This window comes from Panthera onca, chromosome D2, assembly GCF_046562875.1.
Source record: "Panthera onca isolate mPanOnc1 chromosome D2, mPanOnc1 haplotype 2, whole genome shotgun sequence".
In the NCBI taxonomy this organism is placed as follows: domain Eukaryota; kingdom Metazoa; phylum Chordata; class Mammalia; order Carnivora; family Felidae; genus Panthera; species Panthera onca.
The window spans coordinates 19,780,874-19,807,580 of record NC_138349.1 but is presented as its reverse complement, the minus strand read 5'-3'; the positions used below and the strand labels follow the sequence as shown (position 1 = coordinate 19,807,580).

Below are 26,707 nucleotides of genomic sequence, written 5' to 3'. Positions count from 1 at the left end.
GGCTCCTTCTGGGTTTGACCAATGCAAGGCACTGTGGGAGATTGGAGGGGGAGAAAAGGAAATGCCAGGGTATTTCTGCCCCTCATTCTCCTTGGCTGGTGGTGTCTTTGGCGGTAGCTGACCTTCTTCCAGGGTTCTGCCCACCCCCTCTTCCCCCCCACCATGTTTTGTTTGCCTTCTCACCTATATAGCAAACTCCCTGGATTAAATTCTTTTTGTTCAAATACTTGGATTGTTTTCTCTTTTCTTAATTGGGTCTTGACTAATAGTGCCCCCTTGCCCCCACACGCAGGTAGTCACTACTCTGTTCTAACGTAACATACGCCACTCTTTGTTATGATCTATTTGCACATGTGTCTTCAATAGCTGGGACCTCTCAAGAGTAGGTGTCATAATCCCATTCAGTCCCAAGTCCCTAGAGCCTCCCCAGTAGCTATCACTTGTGACACGCTCGGTTAGTGTTTGATGAATGAATGAAGGAGGAGATGTGGCAGGGTCTGAACACGCATGAGAAAATCAGAGTATGCCACATTCAAAATTTGTGCAACAGTCAAGATTCACCATGTGGAAATGGTGATGTATGCTGTCCCTCCCTCCAATTTAAAAGAGTAATAATAAGCCTCATGTTTATAGGCCAGAAGACAGATTTTTTAAAAAAATTTTTTAAAGATTGTATTTTTAAATAATCTCTATACCCTGTGTGGGGCTCGAACTTAACAAGCCCGAGATCAAGAGTCACATGCTCTACGGACTGAGCCAACCGGGCGCCCCTGGAGTACAGATTTTTAAAACCTAAATTTGAGGCTGTGCATTGGTTATTTACTGCTGTGTTTGCCACTGTGTCACAGGCCTCCCAGAATTTAGTGGCTTACAAGAACTCATGGTTCTATGGGCTAGTATTCGGGTTGGCTTTAGCAGGTCTAACCGGGCTCACTCGTCACTGCATTTGACAGTGGTTGCACTGTGACTGCCTGGTCCTGGATGGCCTCACTCACTTGTCTAGGACCTCAGAAGAAGTGGCTGACACAGCAGGTCCTTTCTTCCGCTCTTCACGTGGAGTCCCATCCTCAAGGAGGCCTGCCTGGGCTTGTTTGAAAGGCAGCAGTGTTCTGAGAGGGAGAGGAGGGAAACTCAGGCCTCTTGACGTGAAGGCTTGGAAATTATGCAGCATCACTTCCTGTGCCTTCTGTTCCAAAGCGAGTCACTGACTCAGCCCAGATTCAAGAGATAGGGAAATAACTCCACCTCTTAATGGGAGGGGCTTGAGAGAATTTGTGGCCATGTTTAGTCTACCACACAGTAGTCTTAATAGAAAACATCCTTTATGAGAATATTCAGTACAAATGTACCTTAAGTAGCCTCCTGGAGTAGATTTAAAAGGTGTCCCAACAACTCAAGCCCACAAACAGAACTACGCATGATCACTGATTTTCTTAGTTCTTTGCGTGACCACCAGATGGCGGCATTGCTCAGTGGACCTGGAGCATTTCGAGGCCGGCACCAAATTCTGCCTAGATATGCTCTTAAGGCGGAGCAAATTCAGTGATTTTTGCCTCCGTGGATCAGGGCTGGGCAGCGCTGACTATAGGGGAGGACTGAGATGAGGCCTGCGATGGGTGTTGGCTGCCCCTCTGGAAAAGAGAACAACAGTCCTTTCTCTGTTATTCTTATAAAGGGAGGATCAGTGAAGCCCCTTCACCTCCTGGAATAGGAATTGGAGTCAGATGCTGTAAATGTCATCCCATCACAATGGACACAATCACAAAGAGACATTGTAATAAAGCAACCTTTGCAGGCTCATGAACTGCCTGTCAAAATCATGGTGTATTGATTTCATTACATTGTTGCAAATAATTTTTTAATGTTTATTTTTATTTATTTTGAGAGAGAGTGGGAGAGAGCAGGGGAACGGGCAGAGAGAGAACCCCAAGGTTCGACACCGCCAGCACAGAGCCCAATGCAGGGCTTGAACTCACAAACTGTGAGATTATGACCTGCGCCAAATCAAGAGTCAGATGCTTAATCAACTGACCCACCCACACTCCCCTGCAAATAATTCTCTACCTTCTGCTCCATTGTAGTTGTTTGTAAATTTACTTATTCATTCTTTTTAAATGTTTATTCATTTTTGAGAGACAGAAGGTGAGTGGGGGAGGGGCAGAGAGAGAGGGAGACAGAGAGTCAGAAGCAGAGTCAGAAGTCGAATGCTTAACCGACCGAGCCACCCAGGCGCCCTGAGTTGTTTGTAAACTTAAAAATGAAAGCATATGCAAACACTGATGACGTCTGATTGAGATCTGTAGTCTAGCTCATCATGTTGTGCTCAGGTCCCAGTTTTGACAAGGTAATACAGTTACATAAGATGGCTGAGTCTGCACGTATACAATATGCAGAGGGAGATCACCTACTAGACCAGCTGATTGGCTGTGCAGAGGACAGTGCATTCACGTCCCTCCTTCCCCTCTGGACTCAGAGACCTATTGCCCCAAGATGCCTGACATTCCAGACTCTGCCTTCACCGAGCTCTTCCCATTTGGTATCTCAGTGGTGTCTTCCATCCCTTCTCTCTAGCTCATGGGAGGGCACTTTCTATTCCCATTTTGTGGATAAGAAAACTGCCTCTGAGGAGTCAAGGGATTTGGCCAAGGTCATAAGTAAGTGGTGGACCCACTGCTAGCCTTGACTTTCAGCCTTGGTCTCCCTTGCTGGTTCCTAAATATACCAAAAATAAAAAAAATTGTTTTTCAAGTGAAGTAATAAAACGTGTTTTTTAGTTGCCATGTGTGAACTCTAAGCCATTATGTCACATGTTTTCGTTTATTGGCTTGCTCTATTAAATTGCAGCCTATAATATTCATGCAGCATTCGAGGGAAAGAAATGAAACTTTCTCTCATGAGTGAGTGGATAAAGTGGTGTTAACTTTCTCCCCATCAATGAGAAAACAGTAGGTACCAGTTGGCTTAGTAGTTCTGTGACAGAAAGGCATTTCCTGAGATTGAATCCATGCCAAAAGGAGACTCTGTGATGTTTTGCTGAGCCAAACAATGTGGGAACTTTTCAGCCAAAATGCAAGTTAAAACTGTGAAAAATATAACCAGGATTCAGCACGCCTTTCAGTTTCCGCCACACCAGTGAAGGCAGTAAGCCCCAGGGGAAGGAGCCCAAGGGGAAGGAGCTCCAAGGGAAGAAGGCTGGACAACAGGACCTGCCAACCTCAGAGAGCTCGCAGTCCAGCTGTCAAGGCAAAGACCAGCATGCAGGAGGCCACCAGAGAACAACACAGGACACGCATGATTTTATGCCGGGCTGTGCGCCATGGACGTTTCTGGAACCAAGGGCTACCAAGGCCTGGATCACTCAGTGGAGGCATCAGGGAGAATGCACGGGACTTGGGCTGGTTGTAGAGATGGAGAGGGATAGCTCTCCATTTTTTAAAATGTTTATTTATTTTGAGAGGGGTGGGGGGGGGGGAGAGAGAGAGAATGAGTGGTGGCGGGGAGAGAGAATCCCAAGCCGTCTCCACGCCATCAGTGCAGAGACCGATGTGGGGCTTGATCTCACGAACCATGAGATCATGCGCTGGGCCAAAATCAAGAGTTAGACGCTCAACCGACTGAGCCACCCAAGCGCCCCAACTCTGTGTTGACTCTTAACATTGCAGTGAAACACTGGGCTCTTAAAATCAACTCTTATAATCACTTACTAGCGGTGTGGTCTGGAATAATTATTTGTATCTTCTCAGCCTCAGTTTGTGTATGTGGTGTGGTAAAATACCCAGAGCATAACACTTACCATTTTATTTATTTTTATTTGTTATTTGAAAAAGTTTTTTTAATGTTTGTTTATTTTTGAGAGAGAGAGACACAGTGCAAGTGGGGGAGGGGCAGAGAGAGAGGGAGACACAGAATCCGAACGAAGCAGGCTCCAGGCTCTGAGCTGTCAGCACAGAGCCCTGTGTGGGGTTCACGAACCGTGAGATCATGACCTGAGCCGAAGTCAGATGCTTAACCAACAGAGCCACCCAGGCACCCCACCACTTACCATTTTAAAGTACACAGTTCAGTGTCATCAGGTACGTTACGAAGGGCATGCCCCGTCACCACTCTCTAGTTCCAGAACACTTTTGTTGCCCACACAGAAGACCCCGTGCCCACTGAGCAGTTGCTCCTTCCTCCCCCAGTCCCTGATCTGCTTTCTGTCCTGATAAGTTTGTCCATTATGGATATTTCATACGCCTGGAATCATCAGTATGTGGCTTTCTGTGTCTGGCTTCTTTTTCTCCACACAGAGTTTGTTTTCAAGGGTCATACCTGTTGCTTAGCCTCAGTGTTGCTTTCTGGAAACTTCCTGTGTTAAAGGCACTGTGGGCCGTGGCTAGAACAATAAAACATTGTTCATGCTGGATACAGAAAAGAGCACCCAAGCCCGGGGGTGAAAGGCGCGTGGTGTTCTTGGGGAAATGCAGGTGGTCCGTGGCTGACGGGTGAGGCCTGTAGGGAGACAGGCTGGGAGATGAACCCAGCTCGGGTAGATGCCTTTCTGAGAAGTCTGGATGCAGTGACAGGTCATTGAAGGTTTTGAGCAGAGGACGGAAGTGCCCCACCTGCTGTTCAGGAAGCCGCTCTGTGGAATTCTGGAGCTTTATTTGGGGTGGGGAGTGATGTAAGGGGTAGAAGAATAATTGAGGCAAAAGTGCTGACCGGGGCATCGGCAGTGGGAATAGTAGAGTGGATGAATTTACCCTTGCCCTTCAAAGTGGAGACAGACTCAAAAGACTGAGGCCCTGTATGGATGGGGGCTGTGGTTGGGGGGAGGGGAGCTGCGGGAGAGGAGGAGGGGAAGATGGGCCCAGAGGGATCCAGTCCAGCCGTCCTGTTCAGCCTGTCCCCTCTCTGCTTTGTTCTGCATTGGGCTGGTTGTATCCTGAGGGGCTGCTAAGCAGTAAAGCCAATTTAATGACACTGTAAGGGACAGCTTTGTGGGTCTCCCTGTCAGAGCCCAGCTAACAGCTTATTCCCAGTCTTCTCAGCTTGCCCTGGTCCTTCACGCCATCCATTCAGGGATATTTCTGTCTCCAGCCTTTGTGCAAACTTCCTTCAGGAGCTTTGGACATTTCAGAGACTAAGCAGACTGTCCCTTATCCCTGGTCCACGCTGCAACAGGACTTGAGACCACCGTGCCTGTTTGCATTTTGCAAATGAGCTACTTAGAGCTCGAAAGGTTGCCTGTGATGATATTGCAAGTAAATGGTGGGGCTGAGACTTGAACGCAGGTCCTCTGCTTCAAGAGAAGCAGCATCTTCTCTCACTGACTGTGCGTGTTCCCGCCTTTGCGCTTCCTGCTGCTGAGGAGTGGGTCACTGCCTGCAGTCATTCCGATTTTACCCCGATGCACACTACCCAGTTTTACCCCTTTCTGACAGTTTGCTCAGACAAGGCTGAGGAGGGTTGGGGTGGGGCGACCATCATCCTCAGAGGGTCGCATTCCTCGGTGTACCTCAGGCAAGTGAGCTAAGAGGTGGGGAAATGACTCAGGAGTGCAGCTAATGGCCCCTCCAGTGGCCAAGGGAGAAGTAGCTTGAGCCTAAGAAGGAATCGTGGGCCGCAGTTCTGTTTGTCTCTTCCTCACCACCAGCGTTTTCTTGTCAGGACTGAACGGAGCTCCTGTTGGTTTTGTGTGTGCAGCTATGGGGGGCTGTGCTGGCCACATTCCCAGGAATTGCCTTCTTGCTGAGAAGCCAGAATGTGTGTGGCATCACTCCAGCTGAACTGTGTGAGCAGCCCCCTCCCCCCCGAGTTGCTGCTCTGCACAAAGGAATAGGTCCTTTTGTTTGTTTGTTCCATTAAGGGGCCAGTTAATCTCCAAAAAAATCCTCGTTCACATGGGTGGAACAAGGAGGGAGAAGACAAATAGTTTTCACAGGGTAGCCAAGTCCCAAATCCCTGACAGAACTCACTTGAATAAAAAATGGGTTTTTAAATTTATTTTTGAGAGGGTGGGGAGGGGCAGAGAGAGAAAATCCTAAGCGGGCTCTGCACTGTCAGCCCAGAACCTCATGCAGGGCTTGAACTCATGAACCGTGAGATCATGACCTGAGCCGAAACCAAGAGTTGAATGCTTAACCAACTGAGCCATCCAGGCGCCCCCAGAATTCACTTTTTAATCACCAGACTCCTTTGATTTCTTCATGAACTCTCAGAACATTACTACATGAGCCATCATATCTGTAAAGTCAAGTACGTACACATATGCACATGCGCACACACACACACACACACACACGAAGAGCACTCATCTTAAAACCATCTAGCCAAATGTTGCTGCAGCAGCTACCACATTTGCCGGGGCCAGAGAAGCAGGAAGTGTCAAAAGTGTCTACCGACTAGTAGAGTTTGGAAAGATATGAGCGATAAGAAAACATTTATTGTGCACTTACTGTGTGACAAGCACTGTGCTATAGTGGACGGAAGGATGTATAAGACTTAGATTTAGGCCTTGTGCCAAAGGAACTTACTCGTTGGGAAGATGTCTGAAAACATCTGAGGACATGAAAAAAGGCAATAACTATCCTGTGGCCAATATCATGCTTACTAAGGAAACTTTAGAAGCATTGCCAATTAGATCAGAAATAAGAAAAAGGATACTAGATATCACCACTGCTGTTCAACATTGTGCTGGTGGACCAAGCCAATGCAACAAGATAAGAAAAACAAATGAAAGGTGAGGATGGAAAATAAGAGACAAAGCTTTTGTTATATGAAGATTATTTGATGGTATACCTTCAAAACTCAAGAATTTTCTAAAGTATTATATATAATAAAAGAGGTAAACATAGTTGCAGAGTACAGCATCAACATACAAAAAACAATAGCATTTCTGTGTAACAACAGTAACCTATAGAAAAAAAGATATTGTTCATAATAGCAACTAAACTGTATGGTACTTAGGAATAAATGAAATAAAACATAGATAAGGCTTTGACGGAGAAATTCATAAAATGTTATTAGAGTATATAATAAATGGGCAATGATGTGTTCACAGATGGGAGAGCTTATTAGCATAAAAGCATCTCATTGAATACAATGTTAATCAAAATTCCAATAGGATTTCTCTTGAAACTACACCAACCATTTCTGAAATTCATTTGGAATAGTAGGGCACATAAATAGATCTGATACTTTTGGCAAAATAATTTTAAGAAGAACAAGGAGATCAATAAAACAAATTAGAGAGCAGAAAAACAGACCTAAGACACCCCGTGAAATTTTGGCATGGGTAGTGGTGTTTTATACACCACTGCGAAAGGCTGAGTCCTCAGTGACTCATGCCAAGACAGTTGGCTTTCCATAGAAAAATATTAGATCCTTATCTCATAGCATAAATAAAGATAAATTTCAGCTAGCCCTAAATGTGAAAATCAAAACTTGGACCCGATTAGAAGATAGTTCAAGAGAATACCTTTTGACCCTTGGGGTTAAAAAAGAATTCTTTAGAAAAGATACTTCCCCCCAAAAACCCCAATAACTCAGAAGGTTGACAAATTTGAAAAGGCTGGCCAATCTATGTTAAAGTACTACGATTTATGGATCTGTACTGTGAGAATATGGCTTAGAAGTACACACGTAGATGTTGCTTCTGGACAGAATGGGAGGGTGGAGGATGAGACATCGATCTTCAGTGTTAAAATGCAGGAAATGTTAACATTGGTTAATCCTAGATGGTGGGAATATGACAGATTGCTACATTTATGCATATTTTTTTTTTTTTATAAATTTTAAATTTTTTTTTTCAACGTTTTTTATTTATTTTTGGGACAGAGAGAGACAGAGCATGAACGGGGGAGGGGCAGAGAGAGAGGGAGACACAGAATCGGAAACAGGCTCCAGGCTCCGAGCCATCAGCCCAGAGCCTGACGCGGGGCTCGAACTCACGGACCGCGAGATCGTGACCTGGCTGAAGTCGGACGCTTAACCGACTGCGCCACCCAGGCGCCCCAATATGCATATTTTTGTATTTAAATTTTTTTTCCCCAAGAAAACACAAAGAATGCTCGCTTCAGCAGCACGTGTATACTACAAAAAGAAAGCACAGAGCAACTACCGACCCAGATCAGCATGCAGGGTGGAAGCTACAGTTGTATGCAGGAAATTGCCTGGCCTCAAAAGTCTGATTCTGGTCCTGGCAGTGGCATCACCAAGCTGTGTCCATGGGTGAGAACCTTCCCTCTTGGGGGCTTTTCACCCTGGAAAACAGGAGGATTGAACGGATTGTCAGCTGAGGTCTTCTCTCTTGGTAGCTCTCACATTTTCTCCTCTCTCCGTGGGAGAGGTTACCGTGGCTGGAGGAGCAGAGAAGAAAGAATGCATGGGGAAGAGCCCTCACATAAGCATAAATTCCATACGAGTGCATGGAAGTGATTATTATTACATTCAGTTTGTGCTTGCCCGACCTCTTGGCTCCTAGACCCTGCCTGATGTCTGTAAAGCCCTAGACTTTTCTGTTTTCCTTGGCAGAGGATGGATCTGGGTGCCCTGATAAGTGTGCTTCCCTGCCAAGTGGCAAAGATCTTAATTAGCTGGGACTGAGTAGGAGCGGCATGCTGCTGACGTTCATGTACCTGCTTAATTGGTCTCCATTATTCTCCATTATTGCTCCGAAGTCATAGCCTGAAAAGGAGCCAAGAAATATACCCTATATGGTATGGTGGGGGGTGGGGAGGGGGGAGGAAGTGTGTCCGGGGTGTTTAGGGACATACCAGTGTCTTGGTCAAGATGGTTGTCTGTGGGCTGGTAGTTTAGAAACAGGAGCCTTGGAATCCTGCCTCACCTATGGATAATGCAGGCCTGTCCTGCCTGAGTTTCCTCATCTGTGAAATGGGTCGACCTGATGAGACCAGAGTGATGTAGAGGATCATTTCCTTTTCGTCTGCAGAGAGAGGGCTTTGAAACAAAAAGAAGGGAGGTGGTGCTGCAGTTTTTCACCATTTGTAATTACAGTTATCGCTGCTCTCAATCCAAGCAGGGAGTGCAACCAAGACCTCAGTCAGTCTTAAATAATGTGTGTGTGTGTGTGTACAGATGCTTCCGACTTTACATGATATCCCTGTAAAACAGGTCTGGGTGCTAAAGGACAAGAAAATCAGAGTTGAAAGGCAGGAAACCCTTTCATGGCCCCTCTTTGCCATAGGGATGAATTTTAAGACTCGACTGAGAATTTAAGTTGAGAGGCAGTTGCAACACACACACTCCCTCTGTTCCTCTTGGCCTTCCCACCGCATGTACTAAAGACATTTTCTTTCTACTGCAGCCTAACTCCTATCTTTTCCTCTCTCTTCTCTGTTTCTCCCCCTCTTCCTTACATCTGAACATGTCCTCTTTGCATCTTCTGGGTTCTTTCCCGGCAAGGTGGTTTGAGAAATAAGGGGCCTTCAGAGGCTCCATTCTGTGGTCACCATAGTGGTTTTTAGGTTATGCCCGAAGACGAATCCACGAAGGCTCTCTGTGACCTGAACCATTCCCGTGAAAGCAGCCAAGCTTTTTGAAGTGCACGGTTCCCAAAGTTACTGGCTGGGATTTGACTGTGCAGCTTTTAAACTCTATCACGAGCTTGCTGACATCCAGGAAGAGAGTGTTCTCATGTAAGAGCGTTCGTTGAAGTGACGGTGTTTGCATAGCAAAGTTGAGAGTGAGAGGGATCGGGGAAGAGCAGACAGTGCCCGGAGGCAAATGTGACGTTCCTATGTTTTCAGTGACTAGTGTTGAAAATCTTATGCTTTATGGCAGTTGTTTTTATCTGCTAGACGATTGTATAAAGGATTAGCAGTAAATGAAATTGCTCTCTAAATATTTATTTGTATTAAGATGAAATTGGTTTCTTTAAAACTGTGCAGGGGCGCAGAGTTAAGCATCTAGTTTCAGCTCAAGTCATGATCTCATGGTTTGTGGGTTCGAGCCCCATGTCAGACTCTGCTGACAGTGTGGAGCCTGCGTGGGATTCTCCCTCTCTCTCTCTCTGTCCCTTCCTTGCTTGTGCTCTCTCTCTCTCTCTCTCTCTTTCTCTCTCTCTCAAAATAAGTAAATAAACTTTTTAAAAAATACCAAAAACTCTGTGCAGGTTTATTTCTTAAGCTGCTGCTGCTGTCTGTGCTTCTCCGTCTTTACTGTCTCTGCCCATCCCCCCCAGGTTGGGTGATGCTTCCTCCCGATTTCCTTGGTCTGGGGCCGTGGCTGCTCCCCCCGTGTGTTGCCGTTTCCCAAAGCGTGATGCATGATTTGTGGTTTAGCGGCATTGTTTTTGGCGAGCATCTCATTGGGAAGCCACCCTCAAGTCCAGGCTTGATTATGTGTCCTGTTTTTCTAATCCCTGCTCTTGTGCCATCTGAATTGTATCATGGCATCAATATTAAGGGAGAGACTTGAAAAAGCCCTGTTAATTACAGGCACCCACACTTTTCTGGCCACCAGCGTGTCCTTCTGAAATAGGCAGAATAGTTAGGTCCAGGGGATGCAGACTGAGTTCTGGGGCTATCTCAGTGCAACAGACAACACTGGGAAATCTTCCAGATGAATTTGTGACATATGGAGGGAGTGTATGGGGAGAAGTGAGTTATAAATAGAATTTGCTTTTTTTTTTTTTGAAAAGTCAAAGTAAAAATAATTTGCTGGATGAAATCACTATGGCCTTGGATAAATCAATCAACTTCATTAGACTTTAGTTGCTTCATCCGTAAACTGGGTATAGTAAGAATTTACTTGTCTGTAAACAGAAGGCTGCATGAGATGGTCTCTGGAGAACTCATTCATGGGTTTTTGATTTGCTGAACATTGAGCTGAGGTAGAAAGGTCTGGACGTGAAGTGTTGGTGAACAGGAGAAGTATGTGATTGTTGTTATTTTTTCAATCATTTCCCATTGTAAAATATTGCGCGCGCGCGCGCGCACACACACACACACACACACACACAAGTGTTAAAGCATGTATACAGAGTTTAACAAATAAGGCAAACACTTGTGTAACTATCATGGGTCAATAAATGGGATCCTCCTGGCTCCCAGAAGCCTCTGAATGTCCCTGACGCAGCCCAGCCTCCTTCCTCACACTTTGATGATAACTTCCTTGCTTTTGTCTGTAGCTTTACCACCTCTGTTTCCCTCTATTAGGAAAGTCACACACTCTTCCTACTCTAAGAATTACAGTATTTGTACTTAAAGTTTGTCCAAACTTTCATTTCCCACAGGGTAATACCGGGTCTTTGGAACACTCTAAGAACACTTACCCCTCCCACCTTGTTTTCTCTCATTACTGTGTGTCTTAATTCTGTGTATCTTAAGGAACATCAAATAGTTTGTCCTACCCAGTCAACATTTGTTGATTGAGTTCATGCATTCCTCACTGTCCTTACTCTTTGTTCCTTTTCATGTTGCGAGTTTTCCATCTGGGATCACTTTCCACCTGCCTGACAGACAACCTGTAGAATTTCTTTTGCTGGTCGGGAGCCCTCTCAGGTTCCGTATGCTCGGGAGGTCCTGAAAACGCCATCATTGTGGAAGGATGGTTTTAGCAGTTGTATTTGTTTCCTGTGGCTGCTGCAACGAACTCGGTGACTTAAAACAACACACATTTATTCTCACACAGTCCTGGAGGCCAGAAGCTCGAAATTCGCTTCCCTGGGCTAACATCCAAGTGTCAGCAGAGCTTTGAACCCCCACCCCCATCCCCCACCCCCACTCGAGTCTCTAGGGGAGTGTCATTTCCTTGCCTTTCCAGCCTCCAGAGCCACATTTCTTGCCTACCTTGGTTCACGGCTCCTTCCTCCATCTTCAAAGCCAGCACTGTAATATCTTCACATTTCTGTCTTCTTCTCTCACACCACCTTCTCCTCTGTGTCACGTCTTCCTCTGCCTCTCTCTTGTGATGACACTTGTGGCTGCCCTTCATGCCCACCCACGTGTTGCAGGATAATCTGCCCAACTGGAGATCCTTAACTTAATCATGCTACAAAGACTTTTTTGCCATATAAGGTAACATTACAGGTTCCGGGAATGATGTCCCGGCTGTCTTTGGGGGCCATTATTTATCTCTGCGTGGGTATATATGACATTATAGGTTGGTCATTATTTTGTTTCAGCATATTAAATATATGATCCAGCTGTCTTTTGGCTTCCATTTTTGATGCTGAGACATCATTTCTCAGCCTTACCATCGTTTGTTTTAAGGTAATCTATATTATTTCTTTAAGATTATACTCTTGCCTCTCTCTCAGAATAAATAAGTGCACTTAAAAAAAGATTTTACTCTTACTTTTGATCACTGTGATGTGTCGAGGTGTGCATTCCTTTATACTTATTCTTTTTAGTCTTCTCCGGGTCTTTCGAATTCGTGGTGTTTTTCAGTAGCTCTGGAAAAATCCTCAGTTTATCTCCTCAGTGTTATCTCAGTCCTGTCCTAACTCTCCTCCTCTTCAGAGACCCCCTTCAGCCCCCACCCTGTGAAATGTGTGTTAGACCTTTTTACTGTGTCTTCCACATCGTAAATCCACTCTCCTGCACTGTCCACATCTTTGCTTTTCTGTGCTGTATTCAGGAAAGATTCCTCTGATCTAACCTCTGGTTTCTAATTCTCTCTTCTATTGTTTTTAATCTGCTGCCAGGCACTTCCGTGGAGGTTTTAATTCGTTACTGAGTTTTTCCTCTCTAGAAGTTCCATTTGATTCTCTTCCAGATCTCCTGGGTCATTTTTTACCGTTTTTTTTTTTCTTTTTTCTATTTTTTTTCATTTTTTTAAACATTTATTCATTTATGAGAGACCGAGAGCACAAGCAGGGTAGAGGCAGAGCCAGAGGGAGACACAGAATCCGAAGCAGGCTCCAGGCTCGGTGAGCTGTGAGATCATGACCTGAGCCAAAGTCAGACGCTTAACTGACTGAGCCACCCAGGCGCCCCAATTTTTTACAGTTTTTTTCCCTTCCCTGCTGATATTTACAAACTTGTCATTTCCTTTTTGCATGTGGTAAGCGTATATAAACTTAATAAGTCTGTACCTGAAGCCTGTCCAGGTATGTTTCTGTGCTCAGTTATTTATACTGGTTCCTCCTCATGCTGCTTATTCCCTATGCATCTGGTTATCTTTAACTGTTTGGCTAGTTATTGCCCTTAAAAAAAGTATTTGTGGGGGCGCCTGGGTGGCTCAGTCGGTTGAGCGTCCGACTTCGGCTCAGGTCACGATCTCGCGGTCCGCAGGTTTGTGCCCTGCGTCGGGCTTGTGCCCCGCGTCGGGCTCTGGGCTGATGGCTCAGAGCCTGGAGCCTGCTTCCGATTCTGTGTTTCCTCTCTGCCCCTCCCCCGTTCATGCTGTGTCTCTCTCTGTCTCAAAAATAAATAAACGTTAAAAAAAAAAAATTAAAAAAAAAAAGTATTTGTGGAGATTCCTTGAGGCTTGGAATATAAATGTACTTTCTGCCTTCTGGCTGCCTTTTAGGGGCACAAGTTGGGGACCACTTTAAACCAGACTCATTTCTGCTGTATGTTCCTGGGGTGAAATGTGCGTGAGGGTGGGTCTGTGGTCACATCTTCTCAAGAGTATTTTGTCTCCCTTACTTTTCCTTCTGCTCTGCCGAGGTACAGAGCAGCCTTCTTCCTGGGCCCATGGGGTTGGAGAGGAACAGGAAGTGTGACGGATTAGTTCCGGTCTGTCTGGTTCCCCCGAGACTGCAGCCCTTCAGAGCCCAGCTTACTGCAGGGAAAGGTATCCTGTAAGTCTTTACATTGAATGCGCTCCGCACCTCGTCTTCCGTCACCTGTACCCCTCCAGCGTCTTCAAGGCAAAAACAACTGTGGCGCTCAAATAATCGTCTGGCCTCTTTGGGTTCAAACTCCTTTCCAGAATTGACCTGGCAGGACTGCGCTGTCCTTTCAACTCCTCATTGCCCTTCAGGTGATTTATCCAGAGTTGTTTTCGGCCAGAGGATTTATCCGAATAACCCACTACCTAACCTGCCTCATGAGAAACAGTTCTTACACTTTTACTCTATAAAACTACGCGTTTGTGTTTAACAGCTATGATATTTGCGTGTAGGAACTTTACAGTGCAAAAAAAATCAAGGGAATATAGGCCCACAAGTTTTTATTTGTTCTAATAGATTAGTAGTAACCATTTGGAAGACTGATCTGGTGTAGACTTTGGGGGTAAAAAGGTGTGAGACTTTTTTTTTTTAATATTTATTTATTTTGAGAAAGCACATGTGAGCATGCCAACAGGGGAAGGGCAGAGAGAGGGAGAGAGAGAATCCCAAGCAGGCTCTGTACTAGCAGTGGGGAACCCTGTGCGGGGCTTGAACCCATGACCTGTGAAATCATGACCTGAACCAAACTCCAACGCTTAACGACTAAGCCACCCAGGTGCCCCCAGGGTGTGAGACTTGCGATGGATGAAACTGAAGAGCCCATCTTGCTTGATGCGCCACTGTTCCTTCCTCAAAAGGGGTAATAACTTCAGTTGGTTGGCTAATGACTTGCATCCTTGCCTTGAAAAAATAACCACCAAAGGAAAACCACTCTTAGCTGGTTTCCCAACAACCTTAGCCGGGTCCTGGGCTGCCCTGTGGTGGCCAAGGTCCAGCCGCTTCAAGTTAGGGCCAGCTGTGAGGGCAGCTGGCTTTGATTCAGGCGGTAAGACAGCATTAGTCAGCAGCCTCTTCTCTCATGGCCTGAGGCTATAGCACGCCAATGTGTGTCTGTGACAATGAAGGCAGATTCCTGACTCTGGCCATGGATAAGTGGGTGCACTTGGGCCAGGTTTGTGAGTCCAGTCTTTGGCCCACCCTCACCATCACGATTTGACTAGTTGGCCTTGGATCCAGTTTTTAAAACTTTAGATCCTGAATATCAAGAATGAGTTTTTGATCCTTGGTTCTTCTATCCCAAATATGGATAGAAACCTCTGAAATTATAATCAACATGAGGAAAACCGTGTAAGTCATTTGTTGATTCAGAAAACATTTAATGGACTTCTAGTCTGTGGAATGCACTGTGCTGGTTATTGTAGAGTCCTTGCCATCAGAATGATTATAATCTTGTCCTGTGCAGACAGAGCTGAATGGCCTAAGAGAGAAACTGAGATTTAGCGGGGGCCCGGGGCTGTGAACTGTGATGTTTGTCATTCCATTGATTTGGCTGATCTGCCTGGTGTTCTTTTCCCTCCATATACCTCAGTGAGTGTCCCTCCCAGATCTGGGCTTACATCAGTGAGAGCGACCTTCCCATCTCAGGGAGGACCATCTTTTGGTCAGGATACAAAGGTGGCTGTGCTTCTCTGTTTAAGACTTGGCAAAAGACAAAGAGGAGAAAGCCTGAAGTTGGGAACCAGGCCTACTGCTTATCACGAGGCTTCATGCAGTCATGGCCAAAGAAACAAAACTTAATTCATGATTTATACATCAGAGTAGATATAATTTCCTATAAATCATTTCAGAATGGATATTGGAGTTTGGTTAATAAAACGTGGCTGTTCTCCTTGCCAGTTCTCTCAAAACTCATTGTCCTGTAATGTTCCTACATAAGCGAGGTTGGTGCATTTATTTTATTTTATTTTTTTAATGATTATGTATTTTTGAGAGAGAGACAGAGACAGAGCGCGAGTGGGGGAGGGGCAGAGAGCGAGGGAGACACAGAATCCAAAGCAGGCTTGAACCCATGAACCATGAGATCATGACCTGAGCCAAAGTCAGACGCTTAACTGACTGAGCCACCCAGGCGCCCCAAGGTTGGTACGTTTATTAACTAATGGCAGTAAGAGAGCAGTTAGAGTTTTAGCAAACAATTGCCATGTGTGCCTTAAAGAGGAAACCAGCTTAAAATCACATTTGTTTCCTTAGCAGGAATTGGAGGCTACACTGCTGAAGTTTCTCCAAGCTGCCCTCTCTTCTTTGGCAAGCTTCCAACCGCCTTGACTCTGGGAAGTCTTTCTTAGTTTGATTCTGAGCAGATTCTACCTGCTCCTATTTTTGCTTTCTATTTGCTTATTATTTTCTTTTCATTGTGAATGCTCTTTTTCCATGCTCAGCTCCTCTGATAGGGCGACTTTTGTACTCAGCTTGTAATGACAGTTCAATAACGTGTGACATGTGGTATGTCTTCCAATTTTTATACCTTTATGCTCTTCTGGTGTTCAGCCATGGGGATCATGTTTTGCTGAATGTAATACTCTTGTCATTCACATTGTAATTGAAGTTAATAGCAAAACGAAGTTGTGGCAGACTGGTTCCTCCCCCTCCTCCTCCCATTCCAGAGATGGCGTCAGAAAGCACTCACAGAGTATGCAGAGTATTAAAATACCAACAACTGTTTAAACTTAAGATCCCATCCTATCATTTGCTTTTGTATATGCACATGGAGGGAAAATGATCATGTGTTGGAGAGGGTCTAATGTTATGTGTGAGGGTATTTTGATCTTTTGCAAAAGCAGAGGACAAGGACAGTGCAAGAGCTGGGCCCAGCCCTGTTGACAGACTGATGGAGGTGATGAAAGGCAACTGGTGTTCTGGGAAGAGAATCAGGACCAGGTTGGGTTTCCACTGCCCTGCTTCTACCTACGTGCTTCCACAACCCCCAGAATCCCAAATGCCCTAAATGGGACGCAGGCTTACATATCGTCTTGGTCCGTGGGAAGATACGTTGCAGCTATCTTGAGTAGCTGGTGTCCTCTGATCCCAAAGTGATGGAGTAGACTCTACCATAAGTCGTTTATTGAACAATATTGACTTGAGCTTCTGTTTGTACCAGATAACTGTTTTAGGTGTTGGATGTACAACAATAAAAGAGGCAGACAAGCTCTTTGCTCTCATGGAGCTTATATTCCAGGGGCGGGGCAGGCAATAAAGCATGAGACAAACAAGGTAATTTCAGGTAGTGATAAAGGTAGGATCAGGGGACAGGGAGTCACCATATGTTCTTTAGGTTCCCATGGGTCTATGGTGACCTTGTTGGGAGGGTGACAGTAGCACAGAGACCTGAGGTTGAGAAGGTGTCAGTCACTGAAAATCTGAAGCAATGCTGTTTGGTAGAACTTTCTGAATGCTGGAGATACTGAGTACTTTGCTATCCAGTAGGGTAGCCGTTGGTCCCATATAGTTATTAAATACTTGAAATGTGGCTAGTATGACTAAGGAATTAGTTTTTGAATTGCATTTAATATTAATAACTTAAATTGAAAAGGTACAGATGGCTAATAGCTACCCTGTTGCACAGTGCAAGTCCGGAGGAAGGACTTACAGGCAGAGGGAACAGATTGCGCAGAGGTCCTGAGGATACAGTCACCCTGAGAACCCAGCATGGAATTTATGTCTGGAAGCTATGTTCAGTCTCTAAAGAGCAAATCTGGGAAACTTAAAAATACTTCCTGCTTCTGTTTTGGGGGCCCCTGGAGGACCTACCAAGGAACAACAGTTACCCAGAAGGGAATTAAAACCCCTGCTCAACAAAGAACCAGCTTCCTTTTCTAGGAAGGGCTCATTCCCACATTGTGTGACTCACAACTCTTGACTGGTTTCCTCTGCTAACGGGTTGTGGCTGGCCTTTGTCTATGCAGGATATAGCCATTACTAGGCCAAGCTTGTTCTTTCTGGGAACGAATCCTGTCTTTGTTCTCTCCTTGCATCTTACTGTGACAAGAGACTGAAACTTCTACCGTTGCTCTATCAAGGGGTCACTTGCTGCCTTCCATCCCTCTGAGAGGCCTGAAACCCCCTTTATTTCTGGCTTAACTTTTCTTTGACCCCCCCCCCCCCCCATTGCTAAAGATGGCATAGTCAGCCCTGGTTATAAGGGGAAAGTGGTGGTTGAAAGATAGTTTCAGCCCATCCGGTGTGGGCAGAGATTGGCTCCCGCAAGATTCACAGCTGAGAAACACAGATGAGGTGGCCACTGTTGGCTCAGTGTCCTGAAGGTCAGAGGAGGCCCAGCTACACAGCCTGTAATCCTGGGCTAACCCGGACTGTTCATTGGTTAGCACTCGTCTTGAATTTGCATATCCAAAAGACAACACAACTACTTAGCACTGCCCTGAAAAGTATATAAAACTGAGCCACGGAGATGGAAATGTTAAATTAGAGACCAAAGCCCATTTCTGGGGTTGTTCGGTGACCCTGCCTTTTCCCCTCTGTCCACCTGACGACAGGTAACTCAGCTCCTCCTCCCCGCCCCCAGACCGGCAGCGGTTTGGGGGGCAGGCAAGGGAAGTGTAGAGGCTGTTGACTTTGAACTGTGATGTGCACCAAAAAACTGGCTTGATGTTAATGACTTTGATCTCTCTGGTGAGAAGTCTGAGGTCATAGCTTTGTTTATCGCTGAACAACATGCTGGCGTCTTCTGCCTGCTTTGTACATGGTGCCTTCCTGGAATACAGGTGTGAAAACCCATCTGAGTCATGTGCTTTGGCTTTCACAAGAGGATGAACATGGCCCTGCCTTGCGTAGATGCCTCATTTCCCATATATCTTGCCTTTACTTTTGGCATATGGCTCTCCAGGTGAGACATGCCTGCTGTGGCAAAGGGGCTGTGTTAACAACAACAAAAGGGGCCTCGTTTGAAGGTCCTTATAAGCTAGATGGGGCATCATCAGCCCAACTGAATTCATTTTTCCCTAAAAAAATTACTTCTAAACAATAAACATGTTTGTTAAAGAAATACTGGAACATTTACAAAAGGAGAAACAAGTTACCCACGTTTTGCTATCTAAACACGACTGTCCCTGTTAACATTAAAACTAAAATTTTTTTTTAATGTTTATTTAGCTTTGAGAGAGATACAGTCGAGCAAGGGGGGAGCAGAGAGAGAGGGAGTCACAGATTCTGAAGCAGGCTCCAGGCTCCCAGCTGTCAGCACAGAGCCTGATGCAGGGCTTGAACTCACAAACTGTGAGATCATGATCTGGGACAAAGTCAGACGCTCAACCAACTGAGCCACCCAGGTGCCCCATTTTGATGTGCTCTGTAATCATGTTTTGTTTTGTTTTTTTCTACCTAAGGGTTATTTTGCCTTTTACATGTTTGTAACCATAATATAGAAACAATTTTGTGTGCTGATTTTTAATTTAACATTAGAAAGTGAATAGTAAGCATCACTTTTTTTTTTAATTTTTTTTTAACGTTTATTTATTTTTGAGACAGAGAGAAACAGAGCATGAACAGGGGAGGGGCAGAGAGAGAGGGAGACACAGAATCTGAAACGGGCTCCAGGCTCTGAGCAGTCAGCACAGAGCCCGACGCGGGGCTTGAACTCACGGACCGCGAGATCATGACCTGAGCCGAAGTCAGACGCTTAACCGACCGAGCCACCCAGGCGCCCCAGTAAGCATCACTTTTAATGGCCACTTGGCATACCCTTAAGTTCCTGCGTACTTGGCCCTGGAGTGTTTTGAACCACCAGGACTTGGTGGCTGGCTGGAGGTGACACAGGGAGCTGGTGAGCAAGCCAGGCGCAGACCCCACACTTCCAGTTCCAGCTGAGTGTTCCTTATACTCACTGGTTCTCAACCTTTCTCTGCCCTCATTCCTCACACATCAGCTGGCTATGTATCCCTGCCTCTTGGGTCTCTTGCTATGTTATTGTGTATGACTTCCTCCCCACCTTCCACTGAGGATCACTCTGCCACCTGCTTTGGGGCATCTCCCCAGGGGTGGAGGCCAAATGATCCCTTTCCATCATGTCACTTCAAGAAACAGTATCATAAGGAATAGTTTTATTTATTTGGGCCAGATTTGCCTCCTGCTTCTTCCAGCCCAAGTTCCACCCTGGCCCCTTCCCATGACCTTGCATTGATACTAGCTCTGTAGCAGGAGAAAGAATGGCCAAAGGAAACAGGGACAGGTTTGGGTGTCCAGCAGATGGTCCTGGGCTGTGGTGCTCTGCTGCTGTCACTGCAGACGGGTGACGTGGCTCCCACCCCCTGCCCCCTACTTCTCAGAGTTCTTCCTTCCCTTTCAGGACTGGCTACACGGGCACGTGTTCACATGAGGGCCCTTTTATTAGAAGGGTTCTACACTTAATTTAATGCTCTGCTGTTGCCATCTTGAAATTCTTAATAATTTTTGAACGGTGACACTGCATTTTCATTTCGCACTAGGCCCCACATACTATGTAGCCAGTCCTGCTCTTATTAGACGTGAACACACACTTACCTGCAGCACTGATCTTATTTCACTCTGTTGTGTACACTGGCTCATCTCATACCCTGGGGGATGTTTTAGTGGAAGGACCAGCCTTTGGAATCAAGTAGATTGTTTCAAATGACCGCGTATTGACTTTGGGATGTTGGGTTAGTGACCCATTTGGAGCCTCATTGTTCTCATCTGTAAAGTCAGCATAGCGATCTTAAGTTTTTAAGATTTCTGATGATCCAGGGGCACCTGGGGGGCTCAGTCGGTTGGGCGTCCGACTTCAGCTCAGGTCATGATCTCACAGTCTGTGAGTTCGAGCCCCGCATCGGGCTCTGTGACAGAGCCTGGAGCCTGCTTCGGATTCTGTGTCTGCCTCTCTCTCTCTGCCCCTCCCCTGCTCATGCTCTGTCTCTCTCTGTCTCAAAAATCAATAAAAACATTGAAAAAAATTAAAAAGAAAAAGACTGCTGATGATCCAGAGAGTATGTGGGATGGGTAGCACAGTACCTTGTACATCCACACTCAGTATCAACTTATGTTCCTCCTTCCCTCCTCGTCTGGCAGTGTTGGTATACAGTAAGTGCTCGCCATGCACCTATTACATTGCAGTTTGTGATGGTCATTTTGTGCCTCTTCATTTCCAAATGGGGCCAGGCTTTGTGTCCTAATCTCTGGGTAATCACACAATTAGAAGGGCTCATTCTAAGTACTGACTTTTCTCCTCCTTAGGTTTGGGGAGATGTGCATAGTGGAGTGCTTTTCAGTAAACTCTTTTTTTTTTTTTTTTTTTTAACGTTTATTTGTTTTGAGAGAGAGCATGAGCAGGGAAGGTGCAGAGAGAGAGGGAGAGAGAATCCCAAGCAGGCTCCATGCTGTCAGTGCAGAGCCTGACATGGGGCTTGAACTCACAAACTGTGAGATCGTGACCTGAGCCTAAATCAAGAGTTGGACACTTAACCGACTGAGTTCCTATCCTAAGAAAGTCCTGAGCATAGTGAGATAAGACAGAGACGGAGGAAGGGGCAAAAATGTACAGTTGCTGATTGGAGTTGAGCCTGTGCCTTGCAGAAACCTGGTGTATCATGGGAGGGACCCACAGCCGGAGCAGAAATGCAGCTGCGGCCAGGCTGGCTGGTTCCTGTAGGTCAGGATCTGGGACTGGCGCCTTTGGGTGTCTGTGACTGAGTCAGCGGCAGAGAGCCAGGCAAGCTTAGGGCAGCCTGTGGGCTTTGGCTATATTAGGAAGAAAGAACCCTTGGGCTCTCCCTGGAGCTCGCTGGGCAGGTGGGCAGTGCACAGGCCTCTGGTGGGCAGCTGGAAATGGGCTGTTTGGACAGACATGACCGGTTTTCACTTCGACTTTTGAGCGGGCTGCAGGAAGGTCACGCGCTGAAGTCCTAGCAGAGAGAAGCTTTCCTGAAGCCAGTGGCCCCTCCCCACCGCCCCTGCCTTTATGGGTCAAAGTAAAATAGGAGACCCCAGTGAGCTTTAGTCCTTCCTTCTTCTGTAAGCTCTTTGGGGGAGGTTTTACCTAGTAAAAAACGTGCTCTCCTGAATAGTTTTAAGAGGAGATTAGGTTGGATACTGGGCGTCACAGATGAAGAGCAGACCATCCAGACAGGACAAACTGGGACGATGGCTGCTTTACATACCATGGCAGCGAGGTCTTCGTGGACAGCTGGTCTTGATTCAGAAACTCACCAAAGGTTTAGTTTTCCTTTGATTGTTTAGTATTACAACATGAGATTTGGAAACAGAAGAGGAAACAATGTGGCAGGAGAATGGTGGCTTCTGAAGAGAAAAGGGAACAAGTTCCTGAGGAATTAAACCACAATTCAAGCAAAGCCCATCCCTGGCCCCCGCAACCTCTTGGCTTTCAGTTTCTTTTCTTCTTCTTTTTTGTTCTGTATCCTGTTTTCTGTAAGACTTCTGGAAAGGCTAGTCATACAGCAGTTTCTCCACTGAAGTACTCGTGATGTCTTGGGCTGGGTAGTCCTGGTTTGTGGCTTCGGTCAGGTGCTTTGTGGGGTTTTAGCAGCATCCAGTTCTGACAGACAAAAATGCCTCCAGCACGCCCTGCAGGGGGGAATCACCACTGTGAAGAGCCTTTTCGAGCAGAAGGCGGTCCATTTGGGGTATCTGGGTGGCTCAGCCAGTTAAGCGTCTGACTTCGGCTCAGGTCATGATCTCATGGCTCATGAGTGTGAGCCCTGCATCGGGCTCTGTGCTGACGGCTCGGAGCCTGGAGCCTGCTTCAGGTTCTGTGTCTCCCTCTCTCTCTGCCCCTCCCCTGCTCACACTCTGTCTACCTCTCTCAAAAATAAATAAACATTTTTTTTTAAAGTCCATTTTTCCACTGAAAAGCATTATTGCAGTTACCACTGGGCGGGTGATATGATGGGTCACCTCTCTCCATCTCCTGCTCCATAAAAATAAAAGCAAGAAGGGCAAGCTGTTCAGGAGGTTGGCTGGCCAGGAGTCAGTGTGCAGTGCTGTCTGATGTGGCTGCATTGCTAAATGTCCTTTTGGGCACCTTGAGGACCAGACCTGTGAAACCTGTGAAAACCCAGAGTAAAACCCAGAGTAAAAAAAGAAGCAAGCAAACAAACAAACCACCGTCACTCCCACCACCACCAGGGAACCATAGGAAAGGAAACCGGGACAGGAGGGAGGCTTTGGAATTTTATTTAAAATGGCTGCACGATTTGCACAAGACCCCCTCCTTCCGAGGCGCTCTCAGGAGGCCTGTCTGTGCAGAGCTGGCTTGGGTGTTATGTGAAGAGGCTGAGAACATGTGGCATAAACATCGACTGATATTGTTTGCCATTTAACTCGGCATGTGTAATGCAGCAGGAATGGCTCCTGGCGGCATGTGACTCCCCTGCCAGCCCGGCGTGCACCGAGGCCACTCTCTCTCTGTCGCTTGCTCCCTCGCCTGCATTCCCCCTCCTCTGCCCCTTCCCAGACTCGTGAGAGTTTAAGTGGACGCTTGTCATGATTGGCAAGCAGAAAGCCGGTAGAATGTCACTGGAATTTTCTAGGGAGGCACATGCGCGACGCCCAAAATGACTCCCGGCTTCGGTGGCCTCAGGTGAGCGTTCGATGCCAGGCGCCTGGGTCTTTTTCAGAAAGGTAAGGTTGCATGACATCATCCTACCTTTCCCCCCAGCACAAGAAGGAAATCGAGGGTTTTCTTTTTACTCTCTAGTCAGGGCGGCACTTCTGACCATGTTCTTGGCGCTAAGCATCTGTGCATGAGTATGCGATTTGTCTGTATCCCCACCCCCTCCTGTTAAAAAAAAAAAAAAGAATTGTAATAAATGATTCACAACGGCAGGGTAACATGTGACCTAAAACAGCTCCCCATGACCCCAGCGAAATCAGCGATCCCAACGTCAGCAAGTCTAGATGATCTTTTTACTCTGGTTACTAAACTCTTATAAAGAAAAGTTGTGTGGCCACCGGGGAAACAGATCGCGTTATCATCAGACCTGAGGGAGCGGACGTTTTCGGAATCCCGAAACCTTATGAATGATGGGGTGTGTGTGTGGGAGGGGGTCTCGTAAGGCGGAGGTGTTTGGTGTTGATTGCTGGAATTTGTCAGCGATGGAAAATGAACGTTCGAAATGTCTTGTGTCTGCCGAGTGCCGTCAGGCTCATGACCCGGGAGGGGAGCACGGTCTTAGGATTCGGAAGCACGGGACATTTTGCCAAGAAAGAATGCTTGAAAGTTGCTTCTAAGCACCTCTGAAGGAGCCGCAATACGTGTTTCAGCAACTATTAGGTATCGTTAAGTAAAGTTAAATTTCAAAACAAAACTATTTTCATAGTCCCCAAGCGAGCAAGCAAGTGTATAAACATCTGTCGTGAGGTTCAGGGAGCACATTTGGACATGACTGTGCTGATCTGCGAGTAGGCTCACGCACAACCAAACATGACTCACCTCGTTTCTCTGCCTGATGCAATTAAAAGTCTCCTCGACACGTTTGGGACAGGAGTACTGGTTTTCTTCTGGCAAGTGTGGAAGAGCAAACCCATACTCGTAAAATGGCGTGTAAAATAGTGTGTGTGAGATGGATCCTACCTCATGGGAATTTTTTAACCTTCAAAAAAATGCATCATGTAGCTTTCATTGGTTTCTGCCTTATATGTGTTGGAATCTTTTTTCTTCTTCTATGTTGCACGTTCTTTGCAAAGATGTCAGGAAACTGAAGGGTAGATATTTTCACACACGTGCCCCTCCCCCGCGTGCATCCACTAACAGCTGCCACGTATGATTTTGTGGAATTTGATATTTTGAACGAAACGACTTCCTTCTTTTCCATAGTAATATAATAATCAATTTTACCATAGAGGACTGTGTACATGTCCAGCGTTGACTGCTCCTGATTAGCAATGCATGGGGTAGCAGAGGAAAGTGCCGGAGAGCAGTTTGGAGTGAAAGAAGAGTCAGCCACCGAATTTTAACCATTCTTTTTCGCCTCAGCCAAGGCGGTCCTCAGTCTCCGTGGATCTTAGCCTCAGGTTTAGCTTGTGGTGAACTGAGAAAATCCTAGAACGGCACGTGCAGACGTAACCGAGGTGGCTGCATCTGACGGCTGCTGCTTTTTGTCTCCTATCTTTTCCCTTCGGTAGCTTTCCTATGGCCACAGCTGTGTTAAATAGAGACAAAAGCCAGAAGTAACCTGCAGATAATATTCTCTGCCTTGGGTGGCACCTGTGATTTGTTGTCTGTAGTCAGAAAGGTATGTGTCTTAAGGCACCAGAAACTTCATCAACATTGGGAAATGGAAGCTTTCTCAAATACATAGTTCCATGGTGTATTTATAAAACGTTCCAACCTTAATATTCTCATTTGCTCTAAGGAATTTAACAGAATTAAATAGTGCATGATCCCAACACACATAGGAAATGTATGCCTCATACTTCACAATGAAACGCTGAGCATACACGTCCAAGACCTCCGTTCCCATATGCTTAGAGACGGTCATAAATTCAAGTGAGTTGAATAAGTATTTGTTTAGTGCCTCTAATTTGCCCGGCACAGAGCCAGGCAGACACTCAGGAATTTGAAAGATTTTAGGACGTGGATGAGGTCTTCAAGGTGTTTAAAATTTAGAAAGCTAGGGTCACCCGTGGCAGTCATCATCTGGCTGTCTACAGCAGAAACTATATGCATACTGTGGAGAAAGTCTTGCCACAAAAAATATTTATCAAACCATGTGAGAGATGCTTCAGTGTATAGCTAAGAAAAATCGGTTGATTGCCCACTGTGTTTGTGGGCTTATAAAAAGTTCAGTGTTTATTCTTAAGTATAATTGAAAACAAATGGTCATGCTGCTTGTGGTGACAAAAATGGCTTGTGTGGCTCAAAATAATGAAGAACAGATTGATTCTATTCCCTTATAGACTGGCAAGCCTCAGACTTTGCCTCACAATAGTTCTCCTGGGGAGCTATTAAAAATCCCAGTGTCAGGGCACCTGGGTGACTCAGTTGATTCATTGTCCGACTTTGGTTCAGGTCATGATCTCAGGGTTTGTGGGTTTGAGCCCCACATTTGGGCTCTGTGCTGTCAGCCTGTCAGTGTAGACCCTGCTTCAGATCCTCTGTCCCCCTCTCTTTGCCCCCGCCTCTGCTTGTGCTCTCTCAAAAGTAAACACTAAAAAAAATCCCAATGTCTAGGGTGAATCAGAATCTATGGAGATATGATCCAAGCATTAGTGTTTTAAAAACACCCCAAGTGATTTCAGTGCCACCACGTTTGAAGTTTAACAATAATGATGATTTGTCAAACACTTTTTGTTAGCATAGGGTGAGTTTGGAAGGTGGACTTTCTCCTGATATTTCTCATAATGTTGCTTGACTGAAGAATTTTTGGCATTCTGGAGTCTGATCCTTCTATTTTCTGCATTGGTGAACTCAGAGTGAATGGAGCTTGCTTTTTTCCTATTCGGCAACCGATAACGTGACGCTAAGCCAGTCAACGAACTAATTAGATTGCCGGAGGTTTTATGAACCCAGAGTGTTTTGATTCCAGGAGGCCACATATTGTTGAACATGTCGACTGACTCTCTTAAAGGAAGGTAGGAAGAGTAGTGGCAAGTGCCCTGGATGTTACTCTTGCAGTGTCTGAAACCCCTGTGAAAAAGGGGGCCCCTTGTTGGTGTATTGGGTGCCTAGGAGATAGAAGAGGCTTGTTGTTTTTTTTTAAATTTTTTTTCTTAATGTTTGATTTATTTTTGACAGCAAGAGAGACAGAGCACGAGCGGGGGAGGGGCAGAGAGGGAGACACAGAATCCCAAACAGGCTCCAAGCTCTGAGCTGTCAGCACAGAGCCTGATGCAGGGCTCAGACTCACAGACCGCGAGATCATGACCTGAGCCGAAGTCAGACGCTTAACCGCCTGAGCCACCCAGGCGCCCCAGGTGTGGCTTGTTAAAAATACAGTTGTTACCGAATGCTTTGTACCTCACCATTGATTCTTGGAGTTGTAAGGTAGATTCAAGATAGTCTAGTCCAGTGGTTCTCAAAGTACAGCATCAGTATCGCTTGGA

The 26,707-nt window shown here is 46.0% G+C and overlaps 1 protein-coding gene across 5 annotated transcripts in view; it reads left to right on the top strand.

Annotated features, from left to right (window-relative positions):
• The window catches only part of RBM20 (RNA binding motif protein 20), a 195,799-nt gene that overhangs the window by 101,996 nt on the left and 67,096 nt on the right, over positions 1-26,707 (top strand). Inside the window, exon 1 of one of the 5 annotated variants that reach the window (XM_060641522.3) lies at positions 23,110-23,284. The exons of the other annotated variants lie outside the window; for them this stretch is intronic. Within the exon in view, the coding sequence (XP_060497505.2) occupies positions 23,202-23,284 (83 nt within the window). The 5' untranslated portion in view covers positions 23,110-23,201. Of the gene's footprint in view, positions 1-23,109; positions 23,285-26,707 lie in introns of those variants that run through there. 5 annotated transcript variants of the gene reach the window in all.